Source organism: Protopterus annectens, chromosome 1.part2 (genome assembly GCF_019279795.1).
Source record: "Protopterus annectens isolate FY-2018-M chromosome 1.part2, PAN1.0, whole genome shotgun sequence".
NCBI lineage: Eukaryota > Metazoa > Chordata > Ceratodontiformes > Protopteridae > Protopterus > Protopterus annectens.
The window spans coordinates 897,035,913-897,062,275 of NC_056727.1; the positions used below are offsets into that span (position 1 = coordinate 897,035,913).

Below are 26,363 nucleotides of genomic sequence, written 5' to 3' on the forward strand. Positions count from 1 at the left end.
TGTGCCAAAGATACTTGCTCTTTTGGGGGGGGGGGTGGAGAAGTTTGCACTGAACCTGTCTGCCAGGATATTGGCGATGTCTGTGGGTTCAGTGTATTTTTTGTCGTTTAGAATCAACTCAGAACAAGGCTGGGAGTTGCATCCCAGGTTTCTAACATAACTGAAAAAAGCCTTATGATTGTCTTTGGTGTCCTGTGCAATTTTTCTCTCGAAGCTGGCCTTGGAGTATTTTATGAGGGATCATAATTTTTGCTAGTACTGATCAGAGTTAATCTCCTAAGTCCTAGTTCTAATAGTCAGTACCCTAAGCCCCTTTCTAGTGGAGCTGCTGATGTGATGCCTGGCGTGAATTGTCCATTTCCCCCCCCACTCATCAAGGTTCCTATTGAAGAGTGTCAGCAAGGGGCTCTGTCTGATGTACATTGGGACTCTGTTCCACAGTAAGTCAAGTGTCTGGGATGGTACTCTATCCCACCAGCATGTTGTATTCATTGTTGTGATGAGGTTCATATCCCTGGAGTGTGTAGTGTAACTCAATTTTGTTATCCGTAGACGAAGCATGTTCAACAGTTATGTGTTGGACATGGTTCTGTATGTTAGACAGAATGTGCCTCTGAGTAGGCGGTATGCAACAGAGAACAGATTTAATTTTACCAGTTGTGTTTCATAACACAACTGTTTGAGGCCAGTAATCCTCTTGGTGAGGTACCTCTGTGGTCTCTCCAGCTGCTGGATATGCTTAGTCGAGTACATCCAAAATGGTGCATTGTACTCAATAATGGGTCTGATGACTTAAGAGTAGAGGGCCACCACTACCTCTTTTGATCCTCATGCAAACCCTTTGTTGATTAGGTGGGCCACATAGGATTTCCTAATCACTTTGGCAACATGGTTGTCAAAGGAAAGCTGACTATCTACTTGTGTCCCCAGATCCCTTATTACCTTGTCAGTTTTTAGGGGGTAACACCTATGTGGTAGTTTGTGGGTGCTTTGTTTTCCCCAAAGGGGATTACTATGCATTCTTTCACATTGAGCTTGGGGCCATGGTTCTGACACCACACATCCATCTCATAGAGTCCCTTCTGGAGAATATTTGTGTCATCCGGGGACTCTATTATGGCAAACACTTTACAGTTCCCAGCAAAGTTAGTCAACCACAACCCTCCTGTGTTGGCATGTACTTTTGAGAAGTCTATACCAAACAGGAGGGACCCCAGGACTGAACCCTGGGGCCACCAGTTGTTACCAGTTTAGAGTCTGACATGTAGCCAGCAACTCTTAATTTGTGGGATCTATCTTTGAGCCAGTTTGCAATCCATCTTGTGATGTATGGATTTATGCCCAGGTTGGTGAGTTCATCTATGATACCTGACTGGGGAATGGTGTCAAAGGCCTTAGCGAGGTACAGGTAAGCTGTGTGGAGCTCCTTTCAATCATCAGTAGCCTGGGTAACTGTCTCAAAGAAATCCACCCAGTTCAGGAGGTGTGATCTGCATTTGACGAAGCCATACTGGGTGTGCTCAACTGTGTGAAGGTTCCCAATGTCTTTATTGTTAACGTCCATTATGATTGGCTCCATTGCCTTGCAGATCAGACTCATCAGGCTCATAGAGCGTAAATGCCAAGGGTCTTTAATGGCCCCACCCCTGTGGAGTGGGAAGAATGTTGCTGTGCAACATTCTATGGGTACATATCCTGTAGAGAGGATGTAGAGAGAGATGTAGGTATCCTTGATGAATATGGATACATCCCCATCCTATGTGCTATGATCCAGGTTCTGATGCTGGAAGGTATGGAATGAGTAGTATCATGTAGTGCTGGTGTGCTCTCTTGAGCCTTGAACTAGGTTTCTGTTACTGCACAGATATCAATATTCTCCATACTGAGAAGTGCCTCGAGTGTGTGCATTTGGAGGCCGAGACGTCTGGCAATGAGTAGCATTTAGCTCACTTTGTGGTTATTTGTGTTGGCTATGGGGTTTGGTTTGTCCTGAGTGACCGGTGTTCCACAGCTGAAGTCAATGCCTCATTGGTCTGATCCAACCATAAGCTAATTACCCTACATATCCACATTCTGCCCCCACCCCCCACTAAGGAAACCATGTTAAAAAATTTCTCCAAAGACAACTTCATGCTTCTTAAGACAGAAGTGGTGAACTTCAAGACACTCATGCAGATGGACAATACAGTTATGGCTACTGAGTTCATAGGTTCATAGGTTTATAAGCACTTACATGAGTGCATGGATCGTGCTATCTCAAACAGAAAGAAGACGCTATCCTCCAAGAAAAGGAAGCCACTCCGGTGGTCCCCTGCCATAAACAAACTGTACAACGAAAGGAAGAAACTGTTGCAAAACAGAAGTGGAGGAGCTCCCTGGTCAGCCTCAGTAAGAAGCTGCAATCCCTGATAAAATCCTCCAAAGCTAGTTATGAAAACAAAATCACCACTGATTCTAAAGACAACCACAAAGCATTCTATAGCTATGTCAAGAATCTCAATGACAACACTCAGATCTGCTCCAAGTTACAGCACAATGGCACTACATATGCAGACCCAACTGATATTGCCAACATCCAGGCAGATAGGTTCAGTGCTAACTTTACCCCCCTCTCACCCATGAAAGAGCCCATCTCTATACCAGAAGAATGCAAAGTTCCTGTAATCACGGCTGCACAGGTAAAAACCACACTCCCCAAATCCAGGAAAACAGCATCCAGGGGACCAGACAACACCCCAGGCTGCGTTCTACATGAACTACAGAATGAACTGGCATCACACCTAAGTACCATGTTCAATCATAGCCTCACCTCAGGCTTTGTGCCTGCTGAATGGCGTACAGTGACGGTTATCCCACTACAATAGGGGGGAGCCACCACGGACCTTGGGAACTAGCGCCCCATTAGCCTGATGAGCCTGGTCTGCAAGGCCATGGAACGTATCATCATGGAACTTATAAACAAAGACATTGGTAATCTCCAAACTCTGGACCCCAACCAGTTCAGGTTTGTAAAAGGTAGATCAGGTCTCCTAAACCTGACAGACTTCTTTGAAGCAGTCACTAAAGCCATAGACAAGGATAAGGTGGTTCACACAGCCTATCTAGATCTTGCCAAGGCTTTCGTCACCATCCCCCATTCTGGAATTATAGATAAACTCACTAAACTAGATATAAATCCCTATGCCACAATATGGGTTGCTAACTGTCTCACTGACAGAACCCACACTGTGAAAGTAGCAGACTCCAAATCCGACTTCAGACCAGTGACAAGTGGAGTACCACAGGGATCAGTCCTGGGTCTTGTCCTGTTTGGTATCTACTTCCCTGAAGTACAGGCTAACACAGAAGGTCTTTGGCTAATGAAGTTCGCAGATGACTACAAACTAGGAGCCATAATTGAAACTACTAACGATGTGGACATCCTACAAAAGGGCCCCACTGAGACAGATGCCTGGTGTCAAAGCCATGACCTCAAGCTCAATGCCAAAAAGTGCATTGTCACCCCCTTTGGTAAAACTCTGTACCCATGAACTACAACATAGGCGGTAGTATACTTAACACTGAAAGTGTGATAAGAGACCTTGGGACACAGATGGACAGTAGTCTCTCCTTTGATAATCACATTTCCACAGTAGTCAGGAAATCCTTCTACGTGGCACACATCATCACAAAAGGTTTCTCATGCAGAAAAAAAGAGGTAATTTTTTCCCTCTACTCATCACTCATTAGATCCATTATAGAGTACAACACCCCTTTTGGTATGTACCTCACAAGACATCTACAACAACTGAAAAGGCCACAGAAATACCTCACAAAGAGGATTACCGGCCTCAAACACATGCCCTACACCGACCGTCTCAAAAAACTCCAGCTTTACTCTGTCGCATATCGCCTACTCAGAGGTGATCTCTGCCTAATATACAAAGCATGCCGGAGGGATAGATTTCTGTCCCAGAGACTTCCCATACTCCAGAATAAATTACCTATCTATATCAAACAAAGCTCTTCATTAGCACTCTTCAAGAAAAATCTTGATGATTGGATGGGAAATAGGAAATTCACTCCGGGGATCACTTCTGTATGTCTGCTCGATAGTGGCACAGGAAAATAAATTTCTTGGGTGGCAAAAGCCAGGGTACCTTTTTAGCTGGGCTTGTATAGGCCACAGGGCTGATAGCCTAGTACCAACTATGAACCTATGAACCTTTGAGCCTTGCCTAAAAAAGGTAATATGGGGACAGCAAGTGCCTTGGCCAGTATTCAGAAACATAGGGGTGACAGGTGCAAACCATCTGTAGTGAAGCAACGAGGCCTGTCTATCATGTCATCACAGGCAGACAGAGACTGGATCCCCTTTGAATGACACCAAAAGCTCAGAAAATTGTTGAAGTTTATCGTCTTTCTGTTATATTGCAGTATCATGTAGGTGAAGGTAAGATGCTACTCAAGGTCAGGGTCATACCAGCCTGGGCTACATGATCATAGAGCTACTATACATCTCTTGTCATGTTGTCCTGGGAGGTACATCTCAGATCATTCACACTGACATGTACAAAGAACACGTCATATATGTGCCTGTTCTGGAGTGATGTAAGTGCTTGTGTTATGTGGTGGATCATAGCAACTGACAGATAACTGACAGTAACCTTCCCCTTGTCCAGCTGAGTAAGTGGAACATCTGTGTGCCTGACTATGGAGTCACCTATTACTAGTGTGTTGGGTATGTTGTTTTGCCTTAAGGCCTGTTGTGAGACACACAGCTTTTGTGTATTATGTGTTTTCTGGCATGTGCTTGGAGGTGCATGTTGCTTGCTTGTCTGCTTAGGAGGACACTCTCTCTTTTTCAGATTAATATTTGTATTCTCCAAGTATGGTAATGTGTATTTATGTGTGTGTTTTGCTGGTGCTTATATTGTAGGTCTGTGTGAAACTGTTGGTGTTGTGGTTGTATGACCCTACTCCTCTTGACTATATTGTCCAGTATTGGATTGACAGAGCTTAGCCACCGGTTTGACCCTGTGTGTGCCAGCATGTGGTGCATCAACCCATATATGATATGGTCATGGCCTATGAATACAATACACTCACAATACACCTAGTATGATAAGCCTGCTGAGGTTTGCAAATGTGAAAAAAACGTTTGGGCAAACTGTCAGCAAGTAATGTCTGTATTGCACTCTGTGACTCCATATTGCTTGCTGAAGTGTAAAGACGTACTTAGTTAGGATTAAGAACCCCGCACTTGCCAACTTTGTGTGTGTGTGTGTCTATCTCTCCCTGGGGAGATAGCAACCTTTTTGGAGACTACTCACACCCCTTAAAAGTGGTATACTCATCTTTGTCAAGTCTGATGATGTCACCATCCTACAAATATACCTGTGGAAAAGTGACGTCTTAGTAATGTGTATAGTGCCTCGTGTAAATGCATACTGCTGCAGTATCATAATGTAGTGAAGTAGGTGTTAAACGGCAACCTTTTTGGAGAATACTCACACCACTTAAAAGTGGTATACTCATCTTTGACAAGTCTGATGATGTCACCATCCTACAAATATACCCGTGGAAAGGTGAAATCCCAGTAATGTATATAGCGTGTCGTGTAAATGCATACTGCTGTATTATCATAATGTACTTAGGAAGGAGTTTGAATCTTGCACTTGCTGACTGTGTGTGACACCGTTGGTCAATATGCAGTGGGTTTTTTATTTTTCTAGTGTATGACATCACAATGACAACTGTATGTGCATTACACATGTAAGGGAGCTGTGGGGCAAAGCCATATACATACATGTGACCTCAATTATTTCATAGGTGGGTACTCTGCTTTCTCCATGAATACCTCTATTATCTTTGCCAGAGTGTGCTGGCACTTTCCAAACCTTAGGTCACTTCTGTATGCTTGTGACAAGCTTTGCCACTGCAGTGATCTCTGGGCTACGTATTCTGTTTCACATCCACTCATCATGGTTTCTATTGAAGAGTGTGAGTGAGGGTTTATGCTAGAGGTATATTTGAATCCTGTTCCAAAGCAAGCAAAGTTTGGCAAAGATGACTAATCATTATAGGTGTGCCACAACCTCTGTGGATCTGCATGTAAACCCTTTATTGCTTATGTGCTCCACAGAGGGATTTCCAAAACCCTTTGGTAATGTGATTATCAAAGGAGAGATGACTAAACACATGGCTCTATGTACACATTAATACCAGTTCCACATTTCGGGGGCTACTACCTATGTGGTACTCTGGGGATACTTTGTTTTCTAAAAGTGGATAACTATGCTTTCTTTGGCTTATATCTTTACAGCATGAGTTTGACACCAGGTATCTGTCTCTATGATACCCTTTTGGAGGATGTGTGTGTGATTAGGAGAATAAAGTATAGCCCACAGTATGCATTTTTATCAAACGTGGGCAGACATACCCCTACTGTGTTTGCTTGTACCTAAGAAAGCTATATGCCAAACAGGAGTGGTCCCAGGACTGAGTGCAGGTGAATACCACTTGTTACTGGCATAGAATTGTACATGGAGGCTGCAAATGTTACTGTGTGTCCTACATCTGTGCGTCAGTTGTCAATCCATCATCTAACAATCGTTTATGGTCAGTCTGTTGAGGTTATGTATAATACCAGAATGTGGGATGGGTATGAATTGCTGGTGAGCTATAGCTTGGCTGTGTGGACCTCCCCTCCCTCACCTATAGCCTTGTTAACTGGCTTGAAGTCTAATAGGTGTACGAGCCATGATCTGGCCTTTAGAGAACCTAAGTGGATATGGTGCAGTTTTTCCAGGTTCATAATGTCTCTGTTAATGAGTTCCATAATGCTGTGCTCCATAGCCTTCCAGATAACATTTGTCTGGCTTATAGGGTGAGAGTTTCCAGGATCTGTTGTAGTTCTACCCTTAATCAATTTATGTTAACATTTGCACTGGGTGTGATGAGGTTGGATAGGATTAGGAATAAGTATATTAGAGGGTCAGCCCAGGTTTGAAGGTTAGTAGACCAAGCCAGACAGGCAGGATTAAGTTGGTTTGTACATGTGCTGAGGAGGGATGCAGAGTATATTGTGAAATAGATGCTAAGGATGAAGGCACCAGGTAACAGGAAAAGAGGAATGCCTAAGATGAGGTTTATGGCTGTGGTGAGAGAGGACATGCAGGTGAATGGTGTGACAGCGCAAGATGCAGAGGGCAGGAAGAAATGGAAACAGATGATCTACTGTGGCGACCCCTAATGGGAGCATCTGAAAGGAGAAGAAGAAGATGTTGTAGCTCAACCCATGTGGACTGTGAACACCATTACCATGTGTCATTCCACAAGTATGTAACCTGTATAGAGGTTGCATCTGGACAGAGTGTTTAGGTGAGTGGTGACTTCATATGTCAGCTTGTGTATGACACAGCCAGGGGCACTGCCCGGTACCATTGCCACTGTGGTTTGGACTTTGGTAAAGAGATGTTTTAACTAGAGTGTCTGTGAATCATCAGGTTTTACATTCTTCAGGTCTGGAAATGTGGCCCTTGTGTTACGACAGGGTGGTGAAATCTGCATTCAAACTGTCTGACAAGAAATTGATAATGTCAGTCAGATAAGTGTACTTTGTGACCATTTACATTAACTGTGACCCGATCTGAGATTTCCCCTGTAGATTATAAACAACACTAAAGAAAGCTTTAGTGTTGTCTTTGGAATCCTTGCCATTTTGTATTTTAAAGCTTGCCTTGTATGTTTATTGAGGGATTGTATTTTCACAATGATACTGACCAGAGAGTTTATCCCTACTTGGTATGTAACTCTTTTTTGGTACAACTTCACACCTTCTATTATATATTTAGTTTATGGCAAGGGTCCATGAGACTAATGCACTTTTACTGTATAAGTGAGAATTTCTTGTGTTTGTGATAGCACGGTCCATGCAACCCTGTAGGTGAACAGTGTGCATTTCTAAAGGATTATGCAGCTGGGGCAGTGTTAATCTTAGAAATGCAAACCAATGACAGATAGCAACAACAGCATCACCCGCAGCACAGTGTCAACCTGTGTCATACACACACATGCGTAATCAAGTTCCAAAATGTGTGTAGTACAATGCATACTGGCCACCAATAGAAACTATGGAGTGCTAACACTTGCCAATACAGGGCATGTCACCCTGCCCATGTATCCAATATGCATGTACATGCAGGCAGTGCACCTCCACCATATTCACAAATGTACACCTGCAAACCTGTGTTGCACACACCCCACACTTACTGTCCACTGTATAATGCATGATGACATAACTACACACATCAGCCAAGTGGCACACTGGGCAAACAAAACACAGTTGGAATAAACACTGGTGAAAACAATACAACATTGCTAATTACAGCTTTAATGCATCATACCTGCTCAGCTACACCTTCAAGGATATCATTACACTTTACTGCTGACAACATGCTACACATCCAACCATTGCTATACTTTATTAAAGTCACCCTGTGCATCAGTATCATGTTAGCCTGTTCCTGCATCAATGTTACAGATGACAGGAGGTGGCACAGGTTTCATCATATGCACAGAGTGTGTTGTTGGTTTGCCAGAGGCCTACACTGAGCCATACAATTGATATGTGTGTGTGAGTGTGTGTGTGAGGGCCATAAGTACTGTTATGGGCCAATGTTGATGTCATGTGTGCGGGTATGTGTTTGCCCTAGGTTTCTGGTTTATGTGTGTGTGTCTGCATGCACACAGTTCCACCATGTGGCTGCCATATACGGAGATTTGTGAGACAGCTACAGACTGTACCTGGAAGGCTTTAAAGATCACTGTCTCTGGCCACAAATACGGAACCTGTGCCTGGCAGGGGTCCTACAGACATTATCAGGTACTAATCCAGATTGGGTACTATCCGAAGAGGTTGACATATGTCCACTAGATCCAGGTCCCTGCTGGGACTAGTCAGAGCCACGTGCACATGGTCTGCTAGGACGGTCTATGGACAGCCCCCCAAACATTGCTGGGGCTGGTACTGGCACTACGGGAGCAGCTGTGACTTGCTGGACGTCCACGGTGACTTCCAGCTGGTGATGTTGCTGGCATACGTCCACATCGACGTCTCAACCATCTCGCACTGTCCTGACACATAAACATGACATTGTGGAGGACATCCAATGTCTCACCCCAATGTCTATCAATGACCTCAGTGTAGTTACGGATGGCACCTGCTAGGTCCTGTCTGGTGTACCACTCTATTCGTGTCTGTGCCTCCATGACAGCCTGGAACATGCGTGTGGTAGAAAGAGTTGTGGCATGTCTGCCAGGGGCATGATGACCAGCAGTGCTCTGATGAGAACCCCTAGACATCTGTCTATGTGGTACCGTTCCAGACATCTGGCTATGGCTGCTGTGTCCTGATACATGTGCCATAGATACCACACTGTCCTGACCAGTGCCAAATGTACACTGTCCCTCAGCTAAGGGCAATGGTGATGATGGATGTACAGGCAGTATGACTGTGTGCATGGATGGGGTGGAGACTTGTGTACTGTCAATTGGTGGCCCAACAGACCCTGACAAACCTGCCTGTGCCTCAACACACCTATCCTTATCATCACTGTCTCAGTGATATCAGGTTCCCTGCTGTATTGAACCAGCCCCACCTCACCACCTGTGAGAGAAAAACAGGAAACACACTTTAAGACCTGAACATGACTTCAGACCACATGCACACACGAACACATGCACACATGCGTACATTCGCACACAGAAAACTACACTCCTCCCTAAAGCAGACACACACAACACCAGCAATCACAGAACATACACAATAGCAGGTGATGGTGGGGTACAGTATCACAAGTAAAACAGTCATATCACACATCAGCATGCAGGACATGTGTTGCTCAACAGCATGCAGTGCAAGTGTAGTCAGTCCTTGTTACTAACAGTATACATGGCTTTGATGCATGCGTTTTGTTATTAGGTGATGGCCCTCCCCCTGGAACACAATGCATACATGGACACAACATTGCTGTTCCGGTATTCATAACCCTGTAATGTACTATGCACCATAACTCACAGGTGTACATACCATTGCTGGATGTGTATCTGTGTGTCAGATAGGTATCCAATGCTGATTACAGCCTCTGTCTCTTTAGCAAATAATTGTGGACACATTTTTAGCACATGCATGATGTGTATTCACACAACATCATCAGTGGTGCATGGATAATTGATGCAATACCATTCGGCCACATACCCAATGCACGGTACTTATGGTGAGTGTAGATCATATTATGGACATGCCAGTCTCATCCATGACATGGCATGTTAAAACACAACTGCATATTTAAACACTACACATACACAATATGTGTCATATGACCTAGTCACTCAGTAGCATCACAAGACATATATGTGTCAGTTGTGCAAATGGTGATTGGCATGCATACTGTTTAGAGGTGCATATGTGTGCACACACACATCATTATGGTGTGTAGCAATGACAGCTATGTGTAGTACTGTGGTTACAATAACTGGATGGGGTATAGTACCATAGGCCATCATCATGAAGCATCAGGTGGTCACTCAAGGCTACAAATGTTTCACAAACCAGCACTAATTATGCTGTGCCGGAACTGTACTACCTTGGCTAAATTCACCATTTCACAACCAGTTATGTGAGTTTGTAAGGAGGCCAATAAGGAGCATTCCCTGACATGAATGTGTAGTGTGCTGCAGAGTGTTTAAATGCCCCAGGACAGGCCTCAACCCCTCAGGTATACTATGTGTAATGTGTGGATGAGATTATGGATACTGGAGTGTGTCTTTACAGAGGGTTTGGAAATCCTTTATGTGTAGCATGTTAAAATGCTCTGTGTATGACATAGATGTGCATGTTATGTGCATGCTGAGCATCAACTGTGCCTATCCAATGGTCACTACAGTCTAGCCACATTTGTTTGAGATGGTCTGGGTATTGAATGTGTTTGAGACAGCTAATCACATAAGTGAGATGCGCATGCTCTTACACCAAACATGCACAGCATGCATTATGGGTAGGTGTGTTACATGTGTACTTGGCCTACACCTTAACTATGACATGCACTTTTTATTTACAATAATAAATGTAGAACACACTCACCAGCATCTGTCTGCTGCCTTGATGTCACCCCAGAGGGACCTACATAGAGATGAGACAGTTTGTCAGAGGTCACAACTGTGACATTGCTACTGTGTGTTTGCAATCTTAAAGTATAACAGTTTACATTCACAGGGTTACAGATTATGTTCCAAATGATTAGTATTGTACAACAACAGGCTCCACATCTTTGAATGACACACTCCACATCTCACATATGCATGATCTACCAATACAGATAACAGTAGTCTACAGATATGCCATGTTACCTGCATGCTCCATGTGTGCTTGCTGGGTGGCTCCTACCTCCATCATGGTGTATGTCTGCTGCTGCTGTTGTTGGGCAGGTGCCACCAGGCTCATGAGCAGTTCCTCCACTCTGATGTGGGGAGGGGGGGTGGATAGTAACACCAATTCCTGTTGCAAGCTGTTGTCTATGCACATCAGCGGCACACTGACGGACATGTCTGAGAAGATCACTGCAGTGGTGGCGTACCTGCTCATATGTCCGGTTATGCAGTCCTATTTCATTGACCCTGTGGACAACATCTTGCCACATTGCAATACTCTCCTGCTGGCTCTGGCTGGTTCGTGAGAACATGAGATGGTAGTGCTGAATCATACTACTAGTAATGATATCATCTTCAGCACTACTGTAACTCTGGTTCCTGCAGTGGGCCATGATCCCTGGAAGACATAAATATAAAAATATGTCTGAGCAAGTCATATGGCACATTTAACATTATACAGTAAAGATATCACTGAACTGCCATATATAGCAACCTATAAGCTAACAGAGAGTGAAACACTAACTGCCACTTATCACTGCTCACCCAACAACTGCTTGAAAGTACCTTGCTCACTCTCTATCTAATGAACCATGTTCTGCACAGCAACAAAAGAAAATCACTATATAAGACTATACAAGAGTACCTGGCACACTGTATGCAACACAATGCACCACCTAGCCACAGCAGATATACATCAAGCTGATGTGTAAAGAAATATATCAACCATCACAATCAGTGTAAGGTCCAGTAAATGTATTACTATTATACCACACTACTTGTTAATGCCAAACCCGTGGCCAAAATATGTGCACAATTGGGAATATAGATCACATACTGCTGTAGTACACTTTGAATGTTGCTAGATACGCAGTTATATGTTTTACCAAACATATGTCAAAGGACATGTTACAGACATACCCACACACACATCAGACATAATTACAGGACACAAAGGTATGACAACCCAGATAAGCTTTCAGTGTGTACTATACAGTACTGTGTGCCAGTACTTACACAACCTTAATCTTCAGAAATGTAATCTGTGATGAATGCAGGGACCACACAAAACAGTGGATTCACGCAATGCGGACATACACCATACTTTGCTGTACAGGCCCAGAGCTTCAAGTAGTACTACAGTGCACACAGGATTTGCATTCAGCATCAGTACCAATCAATAATCATAGATGTAGTGCATTATCCTCCAATGACACACCCTAGTTAAAACCAAGGGACTTAATCACACTGTATGCAATAGCACTTGTTCTGCCTAGCAACAGAATACATAGGTTTTGCTAGGATCAAAACAAGAGCCCATAATACCATGACATAAACAGTTTCCCACTAAGCTATCCCACAGATGCATATCTTTGATGTATTCACAAACATATTGACAATCACAGTCAGTCAACAGTACAGAGAATCTATTGCAACAAGTAGATGTAGGTGTGTATGAGGTGTGAGTACACACACACACACATATATATATATATATATATATATATATATATATATGTGTGTGTGTGTGTGTGTGTATGTATACATATACACATCCATTTGTCTACATATACATATACATTTCACCTTTCATAGTGAGAATATCAATTATACAAAGGATGTAAGGTGTACAGTAATGTAATAAAATTGCACAGTCTTGGGATAAATGCATTGAAGGTGTTCACAGCCCAGGTAGCTTTAGTAGGCCTTACTGGCTTCAACACTGCAAACTGAACAAACCACCCACAGTGTTTAACCACCACATGTCATCTATCAGCACTGTATGCTGTCTTGTATGTCACAAACTAAAACCTACATACAAATATGCGCATACTAACCTTCACCAACATATATATCTCCCCCCTTCACAAACAGTTGCAATATGTCCCCTGCTCCATGCACATATACAGATGTGAATATATATGACACATATATCTTTCTCCGTATGTGTGTGGCATACACACACAAGGTCCACACTGTTGTAAGTCCATGGACCTCACAGCTGAACTTTTGGGCCTTGCTGCAACACAAGCAGTTGTCACATATGAACACACACTAACATCAGGGGGTATATATAGCAACAGATGCTAGATAAGCTTGCTAGACTGCTACAGCAGTTGCCAATGCTAAGCTACACTTTAATATGACTATCATGCATATGTTGTTCTGTCACACCCATGTTTATATAATGTCAGCGCTAATCCCCCCAACAGCCATTGGCCACACTACTGTACAGAACACAGATAACATGGATCAGATCTTTGACATTTAATGCTGAGCTACACATTTCACAGGTATGTCTCTGCCCACAGGTACACACAGTATTGTCCATAGCAGTAGTTAAGCAGAACATCTGTGCATAAAGAAGTACTGCTGCCACATATGAATGTTCCACATTATGTAGACTATTCTTCAATAACATCTACTACATGCCAATAAATACATATGTGTCACATACCTTTCCTTTGTATGATTTGGTAATATTTCTTTTTCCTTTTCTCTGTCTGTCTCTCTCTCTCTCTCTGTATCTCTCTCTGTCAGTCTCTGCAATACAGTGATTGAGTTTGTTGGCAGAGATTGCAGCCTGCTTTTGTAAGAATTTGCACATGAGCATGTGATGGCCTCTGCACCAATTAGTGGCCACCATTTGCTAATTGCATGCAGCCTGCTGTGTAGTAATTGCAGTAATCACTGTCATAGCAAACCAGTACTATAAATTGCTGAATCATGTAGGCGTGGCCCTTTAAGCTTTCCAAGATGGAGATCGTTCTTGTTTGGTGTGGACATCATTGTTTAAGACAGAAGGTTGGTATATTTCTTATATCAGAAGCCAGGGGTGTAGCCAGAGATTTACATTTTGTACTCAGACCTAAAGTTGCTGCTTCCAGTACCCACTTGTCAGTGTAGAAATGTACTTACCCCTCAAAATGCTACCCCAAGATACATGGAAAGATGTACTTTCTTTTCAACTGTTACAATTAACTGCCATGCAAAGCTAGTTATAGAGATGTATTCCTTTGGCACAAGAATTGTTTGTGAACTGCTATACTGTGAATATTCATTTACTCTGTTCTAAACATTTTGTGCTTTTTTAGTGTTGACATTAGCACAAGCTGTTTAGAAAAAGTGGACACATTTCAGTACTGTGAGTATACTTACCTACATCCTTGGTAGACCCTGCACACACAGGTATATTATACATTTGGGTAGGGTTGCAGAAGTACTGAGAGTGTAAGTAGTATTGTGTGGATTTTATCTTGCTGGACTTACCGGGCTGCTGTGTACATATTAGTTTATCAAGGCAAGTAGTCTGTCTGCGTAACTCCCAACTGTGGACCTATCCACATAATAGCCAGAGAATAGCCTGTTATTTTTTGTCTGTGCACCACACAGATCATTTCAGCAATAGAGCAATTGCATTCTTGCAGTTGGTTGCTATCAGTACATGGCTACATCCATTTATATTTCAGTGTTGTATTCCTACATAAGGGTATGCTTATTAAACTTCTTCCAAAGCTATTTGCACAGTGTGTAACAGCAGAAAGGCTGATATGCCTCTGTGTTTCTGCCTCTGCCAGACCTCTCAACCAATCAGGTACATATTTGAACAGACTCAGGGAAAAGTCAAGAAAAAGTCAGGGACAATCAGGGACACCTTTAAAATATTAGTGCCATTAAGCTGAGACAATGAGCGAATCATAGCATATGAATGAATACACCTTTTCTGAAGTAAAAGAAGTGTCTAACTCTTAATTTTTGTCATTATTCATTAAGTGTAATTCACCACCTTTCTGGCCAAAGTCAGTAGTTTTAGGAGGGATTCAGAGGGACAGAGCTAGAACTTGTGACAAAATCAGGGACATCTCTGAAAATTAGGGAGAGTTGGGAGGTATGGCCTCTGCCCTAAACAGATATGCTAGTGTTTGTCCTGCTGTGATACTGTGTGGGGTTGTAAAGTGATGGTGTAACATTATTTCCTGCTAGAATGGCTGCTTCTCTTATCACAGTCATGTAATGTAATCCCATAACGACTGTTGTTCAACATCCACAGAACAAGGTGCGTGGTTTGGTATTCCTATTTTTCCTTTACATTCACTAATTCTGATGCATGATATAATTATTGAAGCACCAACCTGATGTATATCTACCATGGCTTAGTGGTACTTCATGTCGTGTAGTGTGTGCAAGGTCCGGGGTTGGAGACTTACAGAGGTGTTTTATTTTGCTCTTGAGCAGAACAAGGGCCCTTACATGCAAAGTGACTAAGGCACTTTTAAGCATTTGTAAGCGGGTTTGTGCAGGTTTTCACATTGCTGCGCATTGCTTAGCTAAGTACAAACAAGCACAAACCCGCTAACTACTGCTTAATAATACTTACTCCCGCTCACCCCCGTGCTAATTTCTTTGAAAAAAAATAAAAATGGAGAGATAGGAAAGTGGTGAAAAAGGGGCACAAAGAGGGAAAGACAGTATGGAAAACAGCTCAGAATGTGCAGGACAGGTGTAGGGAAGGTCCATAGCTGCCCATTTCTTCAACAGCAACAGCTGGGCATATGCAATAAATTTGGTGGTAGATATGAACCCTTCAATCCCTGAGAGAGGGGTGAGGACAACAAAGTATGTTGTAATGCCAGTTAAATAACATTTCATGTGTCCAGTGGACATGTGTGCAAAATTGGCAGCTATGTATGGGGCGTATTTTTTTTTTTTTGGGAGCAAATTGCCCTTTTTTTTCAGGTGAGAGTGGAATGTGGGGTAGGGGAAGTAGGTATATTTGGGGAGGTAGGTTGAGGAGGTAAACAGACAAGACAAACAAGATGCATACAGGGGCAGTATATGACCCATGTGGTGGGTGAACATCTTTGACGGGGAGGGATGTTTGGAAATTGCAAGCCCATAAACCCCCAGATGGAAACAGTGGGACTGAGGTCCTCACCCATGGGCAGTCACCACTGCACCTTCACGGTCCAGAGGGTGGCTGTGCTGGGGGCTGTGTAGGAGGGGCAGGCTGACCCGGGAGTTGCACCACTCAGGCCTCAAGCTGGCAAAGAGGTTCTGCAACAGAACGTTCAAACTCTCTACGCACAACAGCCCAGACCATTTGAAGGGTGACAGGTGCCCCTCTGCCCATGCTTGCACGGGGGGGGGGCTGAGCCCCATCCCCTGCAGCACTTCCACCCAAAGGTGGCACAGGGCCAATGGAGGAGGAGGTCCCAGGCTGGACACCAGATATGCTGGTGCCAGGTGCCATGGCCAGCTGAGGTGGGACAGGTGGGTCCGCTGGGACCAGCCTTCCCATACAAGCTATGTTTTGGAGAGTTTAATAAAGATATGGGTTAGTAACAGTCAACAGCATTCCCAATTAGTTATAACAGCATGCAGAAGTATTCCCATTAACCCAACACACCAGATTTTCAACAGTTGAAAAGCAAGCATAACACATGCATATATAGAACAATAGTGGACATTACAACAGCATGCAGGTTGAATTGATGGCAACAGGCCATCAATATTATGGTATTTTAACAGGGCACATGCATAGAAATAAATGCAAATATTTATAAACCAATAGGACATATGTCCCAACAATTTTTTTGAGATTAGACATACCGATTGAGGTGTGGAATTGCATTTTTTATGCACATACAGTAGGATGGGAAAAGATAGCTCAATTAACAACTTATATATCCTTCTAGTTTTCACTACATTCCTATTAACTGCAGTTATATGTCCCTTACATGTATTATTATACTACCCAATGTCCTTATATTGTGCAATTGGATTTTGCTAGATCATTATAGACATGAGCTATATCTTACATACAAACTGTCCAAGATGCAGATGTTACTGCAACATATTTTGAGAGTTGCTCACACACACTACTACTAAGATGGTACACTGACAGATCTACTTTCATATAATTATCTAGATATGTTCAGGTGAAAGTAGCAGTTGTATGTTAACAGCTCCCTACATTTCTGGCAGCACACTGACATTTCTGGGGAACACAATACCAAGCTACTCATGTGCCAGATTAACATGTACAAGCTGGCCACGAACCAACAGTTGAGGGCTGTACATATGCATACAAGCTACTGGCACTCCCTTCATCCATGTTATATGGGCCTACCCAAGTGTGGGTTGACACTGCTTAATACAACACTACTATTTGTAGAATGCAACAGTATGACATATCAAAAAAAATGACACAGATGCACTCCATGAATCACACATTTGTTAAAGGATTATTACACCTTTATTTATTGGGTTAAAAGACTTTTTGAAGGCTATCTCATTTATTTTATATAACAGTACATGCAGAATAATTACTAACCTGCCTGATGATACAGCCTTTGCAGCCTATCTTCATGGGCTTGCTGGTTCATAGCCCAGACACCTGCAGCTGTGAAGTAAATGCAGTGATACTGAGACATACCTATCCATAGTATAGACAAGCATAGCAACTACTTAATACAATGGCTACTTACTCAATACTGGGGTATTAGGCATTGCACGGGATTCCTGGATCCACTGGTTCAGTTGATCCTCCCTACATCACTTCAGGTCAGAATAATGGTGCCTGACCTACTCACCAGTCTGAGGAACACCAGTGGCACTTGTGAGATCACAGGCAAGACTGTTCCAGGCCTCCGTTTTATACTGGGTACCCTGGTACTGGCCCCGCAGGAGTCTTTCCTCATGATTGTGGACAAGGAGCTAAACCATTACTTTGGACTCCTGCATGCCCCAGCATTGCACTCTAAACCAAGTGCCTTCTCCAACACCAGCCATGCTGACTGTCGAAGGAAGCTACAACAAGTTATAGCAAGTATTCCCACCTGTGGAGCTTAAATATGCCTCATTTCCTGCACTTATTTGTGATTGGCCAGTTTTGGAAAAACTCAGCTGTAGGCACGCCTGCTCAGCTGATGTTGGCAAGGTTTAAAATTCCTTTGATAGATATGTGTCTGTTGAAAGTGCATGTTTAAGAAATGCTGTCATGGCTTAGTAGTTAAGTACTATGACTATATTGCACAGTATCCTGAGTTCGAGCCCTGTCAGTGCTTTTTATTTTCCTACTGGGCAGACCTGACTGGTTAAGGTACATTAAATGAGGTGTGAGCAGGTTTAACCGACTTTACTCAACTTTGCCCAACGTTGCTCTACGTTGCCCGACGGTGCCCGATGTTGCACTGGTTAGAACAGTGTGCAGCTATGTGCAATTGTATTTAAATATGCTCAATAATGGTAAAATGTGCTTAGCAGTGCTTTATATTGCTTAAAATAAGGTACTCACGCCTCAGAATGCATAACCATTTCACCTTCATATATACATACATATATATATATATATATATATATATATATATATATATATATATATATATATATATATATATATATATATAAAATTTTTTCACTACTACAGTTAACATTTCAATGCTTTTTACAAAACTTATACATAAAAAAATGTCAGGAAATATTTTTGTATACAGATTTCCAACAGAAAATGGGAAGTGCAGTAGTGGGACTCGAACTGGGAATGCTTCCACTTTGTGCGAAGGCTCGAACCACTATGCTATTGCTGTTTTGCTTAATTTGCATATATTTTTCTTATTATCCTCTTCTGGTGTCTAAGCTGCTAACTGTAGCTAAGCAATGGGCAAAGCTGCGCAAACCTGGGCAGCTATATTGGATGAAAAAAAAACAAACTCTTTTTATTTTTAATTTTGTCAGTTATTTAACATATGGGGGAGTGTAGTGTTACATTGTACACATGTGAGTGGACTCGCTCATGTAACTCGAAATTACGATGTTTCTTCATTGCAGGGGCATGGATTTTTGGACTGCTCGGCAGTCTGACACGCCCCCTACACTCATCCACGCTCAGTGTAAGCTTTAGAGTTGAGGCAGTGCGCCCTCATTAATATGCATGGCATGCTGCCATCATACTCCTATACTGGCGCTTCCGTGTAAGACTAATCTAGTCTTACACTGAAGATTAGTAAATCTGGGGGAAGGTTTCACCTATTAGTAGAAGCTTTGAGAGATTTACTACTAGATGTGGGTGAAGTCAGTTTTTGTCTTCTTTTTCTTTGAGTCTGTCCAAGAGGTTTTCGCAGATGATCTCTTTAATGAAGTCAAGGAAACTTCCAGGTACAATAGGGATAGTGGTTATGTTGCTTTTGGTATAAGCAGATGCCTCTTCAAGACTATTAAATGCTCTTGTTCCATTAGACAGATGCATTTTTATTCTTGCAGGATACAAGATTTGTGTTTCAATATTATTTTGTTTTAGTAATTTTACAAAAGGCCAACATTTTTCCTCATTTCCAGTACTCTTGCAGAATAATCATTGTCAAATCTAATAAAACTTTGGTTATATTTTAATGGAGCTTTCTGCCAAGCTGTTTTTAGTATAAGGCCTTTATCTATATAAGAGAGGAATTTTATAATAATTGACCTTGGTGCAGTAGAAGATGAAGCTGAAGCTAGCTTACCTAGTCATCTATGGGCTCTTTCAATTCCATATGAAAGCCCTTCTTGTAAGCCCAGTATTTCAGGAATCCAGGAGTTCAAAAGGTAATAATGCTATTTCCTTCTGTTTTCTTGGGGAGACCAAAAATTCTTATATTGCACCTTCTTTCTCAGTTTTTGAGATCATCAAATTTTTTTATTAACCAGGTGTTTTGTTTAAACAGAAAGTATGTTACCCATCTACTTTAAACCTCCCATCCATATCAGTGCAACTACCATGTCAGAGATTTTACTGTGGTGCTCCTGTAAGAGTTCATTGAAAGCTTCCATCTGCTTCTGGTCATTCTCTTGAAGATTTTCTAGGTCCTGCTGGAAGTTACCTACTTTCATAGATAATGTTTGTAGAGTTGAAGTTAACATTTGTATCTCCTTCAATGCTGAATCCATTTGAGAGTATTTGGTGCTGCTCATTTTGTTTCTTCAAAATAATTTTCAAAAGTTGTTACAAGGGAAGTACGCAGTATTATTGACAAGATTTTGTAAAGTTTAGTTGATATTGTTGACTGAATTCCTGTCGGACTAAATAATTTTATGGAGCTCTGAAATGAAGCTGCCTTCAGTTGGCCATCTTGGCTCCACCCCCATGGTCTACATTCTTGTGGACAAACCCTTATCAAAACTCTCTCTCCATAAGTCTGCCAAATTATTCCAAGCACCATTTCTGGACAATTCCCATCAGTTTCTCCTGCCAGCCTGATCGACATGGGCATACTCAGACAGTGCAGAAACTGTCTCATTTTACTGACAGCCCTCTTCTCCTAGCACATAATTCTTCTAATTGTGAGAAATGCATGTACATCAGTAACCTGGAATCCATGATCTCTCACGCCATAGTCAGTACTCCTGACAAAGAGGAGATTGCAGCACAAACACCACACTACTCACATCACATAGCCATGACACACACACACACACACACACACACACACACACACACACACACACACACACACACACACACACACACACACACACACACACACACCTATATAGAGGTCCTCAATAAAAACTTTGCTAAACAGCATGGACCTCCAAAACACTCTCACAAACATTCCACACACAGCACCAAACACATCACATACAGCAGACAACACACCAGTGTCTCACAAACATAGCCCATAAGGCAAAACAATAAACCATCACAGCCCACAAGGCATAACAATAAACCAAACATACTAGTCATTGGCAAATCAATTATGAGACACACTGATGTCCCCTTCACCAGGCTAGACAAGGAGAAGGTCACGGTCAGTCTGGTGCCAGAATCCACCATATCACACACGTACTCAAGCCTCTCCACAGGTACTACTCTGTCATTGTCCATGTTGGTGTGAATGACGTCAGATGAATTTCCCTGAACTATATGAAAAGAGACATGATTGAGCTCTCAGAGTATATATCCCAGGCAGGTATGACCCTAGCCCTAAGCAGCATCCTACCTTCACCAAGAATGTTACCACAATGCCAACAAAAAATAATTGACTTCAACATTTGGCTTAGTTTCTGGTGTCATTCCAAGGGGATCTAGTGTCTGTCTGCCTGGGATGACATGGTTGACAGGCCTCGATGCTTTGCCAGAGATGGCCTCCACCTGTCATCACTGGGATTCTGGATCCTGACCATAGCTCTCACTTCCCCCATTATGTCTTTTTTAGGCAATGTCCCAAAGACAAATCTTCCAACATAAAAGATCTGTTAAAAAGCAAATTGAAGGTCATGCTGCTTAACACTAGGAGCCTTAACCTAAAAATGCACTCAATGGAGGCTCTCCTAGCACTGGAAGATAACGATGTCTGTGCGGTCACAGAAACTTGGTTCTGGGCTGCGGACAGCACCCCTGCCTTACCAGGCCATACTTCATTCCACACATTCTGACCGAAAAATGAGGTCAGAAAGACTAAAGGTGGTGGAGTCTCTATCTTCATTAAGGACTGGCATACCTCCAGACTGGTTTGCCAGCATGACACACTGGAACTATTCCAGGTGCAAATGACAGTTGGCAAGACAGCCAACCAAGTTATAGCCAGCTATAGACCCCCTTCCATGACGCAGAGCACCCAGTCCTCTTACCTGCATCTACTTAATTCCATCAAGGTACCCCCTAACACCCTGATCCTTGATGACTTCAACTACCCCACCATAGACTGGGTGAACTACTCCTGCACTAATGCACTCACTGAACATTTCCTTGACTTTATCAGTTGTAATGCACTAAACCAGCTCATCTCATCCCACACAAGAGGAGATAATATTTTGGAGTTGGTTCTCACCAACATGGGCGACTGCTGCACCAGTCCATAGTATGTTCTTCCCTGGTAAGATCAGAACATCGGACTGTCTCTTTCAAAGGTTCTGTCCCACTGAACCCACCCAGCCATAATCAAGCTAAAAAAACTTCTCAAAAGTTGACTACAACCTCCTAAGGGAGGGTATCTGCAGCTTCACACGACCACCCCCCCCCCAGAGGATACAGACAACTATGCTGAACAGTACACCAATGCAGTATGCAAGCACCTGTACAACTGCATGGACTCAGCCATACCCAACAGAACTACCCAGAGACTCTCCCATCTGTGGAATAGACTCCCTTCTCCATATCAAGCAGAGTTCCTCTTTACCCCTTTTTAATAGCAACCTGGATAACTGGATTGAAAACAGAAAATACATCTCTGGGATTCCACCCACGTCCCTGCTAGACAGGGGCATCAGGTGCTGACTTGTCTAAACAAGGGCTAAACTCTTGGCTAGGCTTATAAAGGCCTCAGGGCCAATAGCCTAGTAACTTCCTATGATCCTGTGATAAACCTTGCTCCTCAAGGAAACACAAACCTGTTTGGTGGACATCCTCTATCAAAAGGCTTTACAACAAAAGGAAGAAACTGTTATCCAAGGGCAAAAGGGAACAAATTCCAATTTGGAAAACCTCCCTCCATAGCCTCAACAAGCAAATTAGATCACTTGTGAAAACCTCCAAAGCCAAGTATGAATAGAAACTCACTTCCGAAACAAAGAGAAACCACAAAGCCTTCTTCAGTTATGTCAGGAACCTCCATGGCAAAGCCCAGGTTTGTTCCAAATTAGTATTTAACAGTACTGAACCTGTTGACTTAGCCAACCTACTAGCAGATAGGTTCAGTACAAACTTCACCCCCCTGTCCTCCTAAGGCACTTTTGACATCCCCAATACTTGTCCCACACCTCACAACTCTGTAGATCAAGTGTTAAAGCTCTATCCAAGGCAAGGAACACAACTTCCATGGGACCGGATAGTATCCCAGGCTGTATTATGGACCATCTCCAGCAAGAACTTTGCTTTGCCATTAAGCACCCTTTTCAACCACAGCCTAAGTACAGGCTTCATCCCAGTAGAGTGGAGAACTGTCATTGTCATCCCCTTGCACAAAGGTGGTGCCACTACTGGCCCTGGAAACTATCACCCCGTTAACTTGAAAAGTCTGATCTGTAAAGCCATGGAGTGTGTTATTGTGGATCTCATACACAAGGACATGGGTGATCTCCAAGCACTTGACCCCCACTCAGTTTGGATCATCAAGGGCAGATCTTGCCTGTTGAACCTGGTTGACTTCTTTGAGACTGTCACCAAGGCCCTGCATAAAGGAAAGTCAGTGCATACAGCTTACCTTAACTTGGCCAAGGCCTTTGACACAATCCACCACTCAGGCATCATTAAAAAGCTAACACAACTTGGTGTAAATCACTGTCTCATCAGGTGGGTGGCCAACTGGCTCACCACCAAGACCCTCAAGGTCAAAATAGGTGCTTCCACCTCTCACAGCAGACTTGTCACTAGTGGAGTTCCCCAGGGATCTGTCCTGGGACCCCTACTGTTTGGCATCTACTTCTTGGAGTTCCAGGCAAAGACAAAAGGCCTGTGGCTGACCAAGTTTGTGCATGACTGTAAGTTGGGTGCTGTCATTGACTCTCTATATGATATTAACATATTGCAAGTATTCTCACAGCAGCTAATGACTGGTACTAAAGTCATGGCCTCAAGCTAAATGCAAAAAATGTATCATCATACCATTTGGCAAAAACACAGCCCCTACTGACTATCACATCAACGGCAACCCCCTAAACACACAATCTATGGTGAGAGACCTGGGTACACAGTTTCATAATCTCATATTCAACCATTATGTAGCGGCAGTGGTCAGTAAACCTTTTACTTGGTTCATATCATAAGTGAGATTAGATCCAGAAAAAAAGATTATTATTACCCCTCTATACTCCACCCTCATTAGACCAATAATTGAGTATAACGCCCAGTTTCGTATGTACCTCTCCAATCATCTACCCCAACTGTAAAGGCCACATAAATACCTCATAAAGAGAATCCATGGCCTCTAACACCTGTCCTATGTAGACAGGCTGAAATCACTATCACTCTACTTGGTATTGTACAGGTTGCTCAGAGGTGATCGGTGTCTTGCCTACAAGGCAATCTCGGATGCTGCCCTACTGGAGATGCTCCATATCCATAAGTCTAACTCCTTGTGCATTACCCACTCAAAAGGACTGAATTTAATATCCAACATCAACAAAACCTGCTGGAGAGACAAGTTTGTCTCGCATAGAGACTGGTAGCTTTCTCTCTTTACTTAGCCATTTTTAGAAATCCCCACTGCGATCTCTATCTAGCCTTTTTGCCATGAAACATCCAATTCTTCTTGACTTTTTGTTCTTCCTCCCAACAAATGGTTCCTCAAATCCCCAGCTAAAGGGCTTAAACTTTCATCAGCAGATAAATAAAATATGTGCATGCTAGATTGATATCCCAATGTATCCCCACCTTTGAAACAAAATTCCACTACATACCAAGCAGATTAACGTCCTTTCCACCTTCAAGATAAACCTAAATAGTTGTTCATATTGTCTTCCCCCAGCCTGTCTTGCACTGTCCTCCCTGAGGCAGAGGAGAACTTCTGAATATGGTTTATTGGCTATGCATGTAAAGGTATAGAAGCTAACTTACTAGTCCTTACCTATGAGCCTATAAACCAACATTTTTATAAAACATTTTCATCAAAACATCTACAAGACAAATTGAGAAACATGAAAGCAGACACTATGATGAGTTCAAAACATGTGTATATCAATGCTTGTATTTTTATGTGAAGCAGTTACTTGCATTTGTGCTTAATGCATTGATAATGACAGGTGGATTCTACACTATATAATAAAGTGAAAATCTCCAGAGCAGTGTTCTGTCATTCTTCTGCAGATTTAATGATTATCTTGGTGAAATGATGTACAAGGCGCCAGCCATTAGCATGGTCATCCCTTAAAAGTTGTATACCACTGAGACTGCCAGTACCCACCCACTAGTTCTATACTCAAGTTGTTTGTGGGTGTAGTATATCACATTACAAAGACAGAGAAAAAAAAAACAGATAAAACCACTGGAAAAATAGATCAACAGAAGTCAAAGACATGAGGTACAAAGCTGATTCAATATGCTTTGCATTATAATCTTACACTAACAGAACTTAATACTAGACTGCTGTGTCTCTATACTTGTGAGCTAATTTGCAAGGAAAACCACTGCTCCAATTTTAAACAATTTTACTTACATTATTTTGGCATGTGGCTTGGTACTTGTTACCACTGCCAAATAGAGCTCATTTTCAAAATGGGGCATGTCATCACAGTAAACGGCTTCCCCAGTTGCTTGCTTCTCAGCTGCTAAGTGCATTATTGGACGGCCAACAACATCTTCAACACACTGTCCAGGGGGTACAGCCTGCAACGGCAAGAACAAAGCCCTTAGTAAGCAGAGTCATCCAATGTTACTATGACCTGCATATCCACACATGCACAAAGAGATATACACAACAATGCACATGTGCACACAATTGTACATGGACATTCATTAATTATATATGGTCAGATATATAGTATTGTAGTGTACATGAGTGCATGCTATAATTTATATTGAGACTACTGCAGGAAATTATTATGACGGATCATAATGATAAATTGATATTCCTGATATACCACTACAACAGCCTTATGTGTATCTTCTGTATCTTTGAGTATACTAGTTGTTTTTGATTCTGGTATTCTACATCTTGACAAGGTTACTTCTCACGAACCAAAAACCAAACTAAAACTGTAGAGAATACGGACAGCACATAATGAGAGAACTAAAAGCACAAGTTTATTCCACAATTAGAGCCAAATGAAGGTTCAAATAACCCGCCTTCTTCAGACAACCACGAATTTACAAAAAATTCATCTTATACAATCATATTAAAAATCTTTAACCTATCAAGATAAAGTGCATTATGCAATTAAGAGAAACCATGACAACCTTAAAAGACTACAGACTAATAATCCAAATGCCTTTTTGATACGTTTCTAGCCATAGAAAATTCGAAACAAATTCTTAAAAACAT

General features: G+C 42.4%; 1 protein-coding gene across 1 annotated transcript in view; it reads right to left on the reverse strand.

Moving 5' to 3' along the window:
• Positions 1-26,363, reverse strand: part of LOC122791686 (xanthine dehydrogenase/oxidase-like) — a 1,688,659-nt gene that overhangs the window by 822,473 nt on the left and 839,823 nt on the right. Inside the window, exon 18 of the mRNA XM_044059558.1 lies at positions 25,539-25,708. Within this exon, the coding sequence (XP_043915493.1) occupies positions 25,539-25,708 (170 nt within the window). The remainder of the gene's footprint in view (positions 1-25,538; positions 25,709-26,363) is intronic.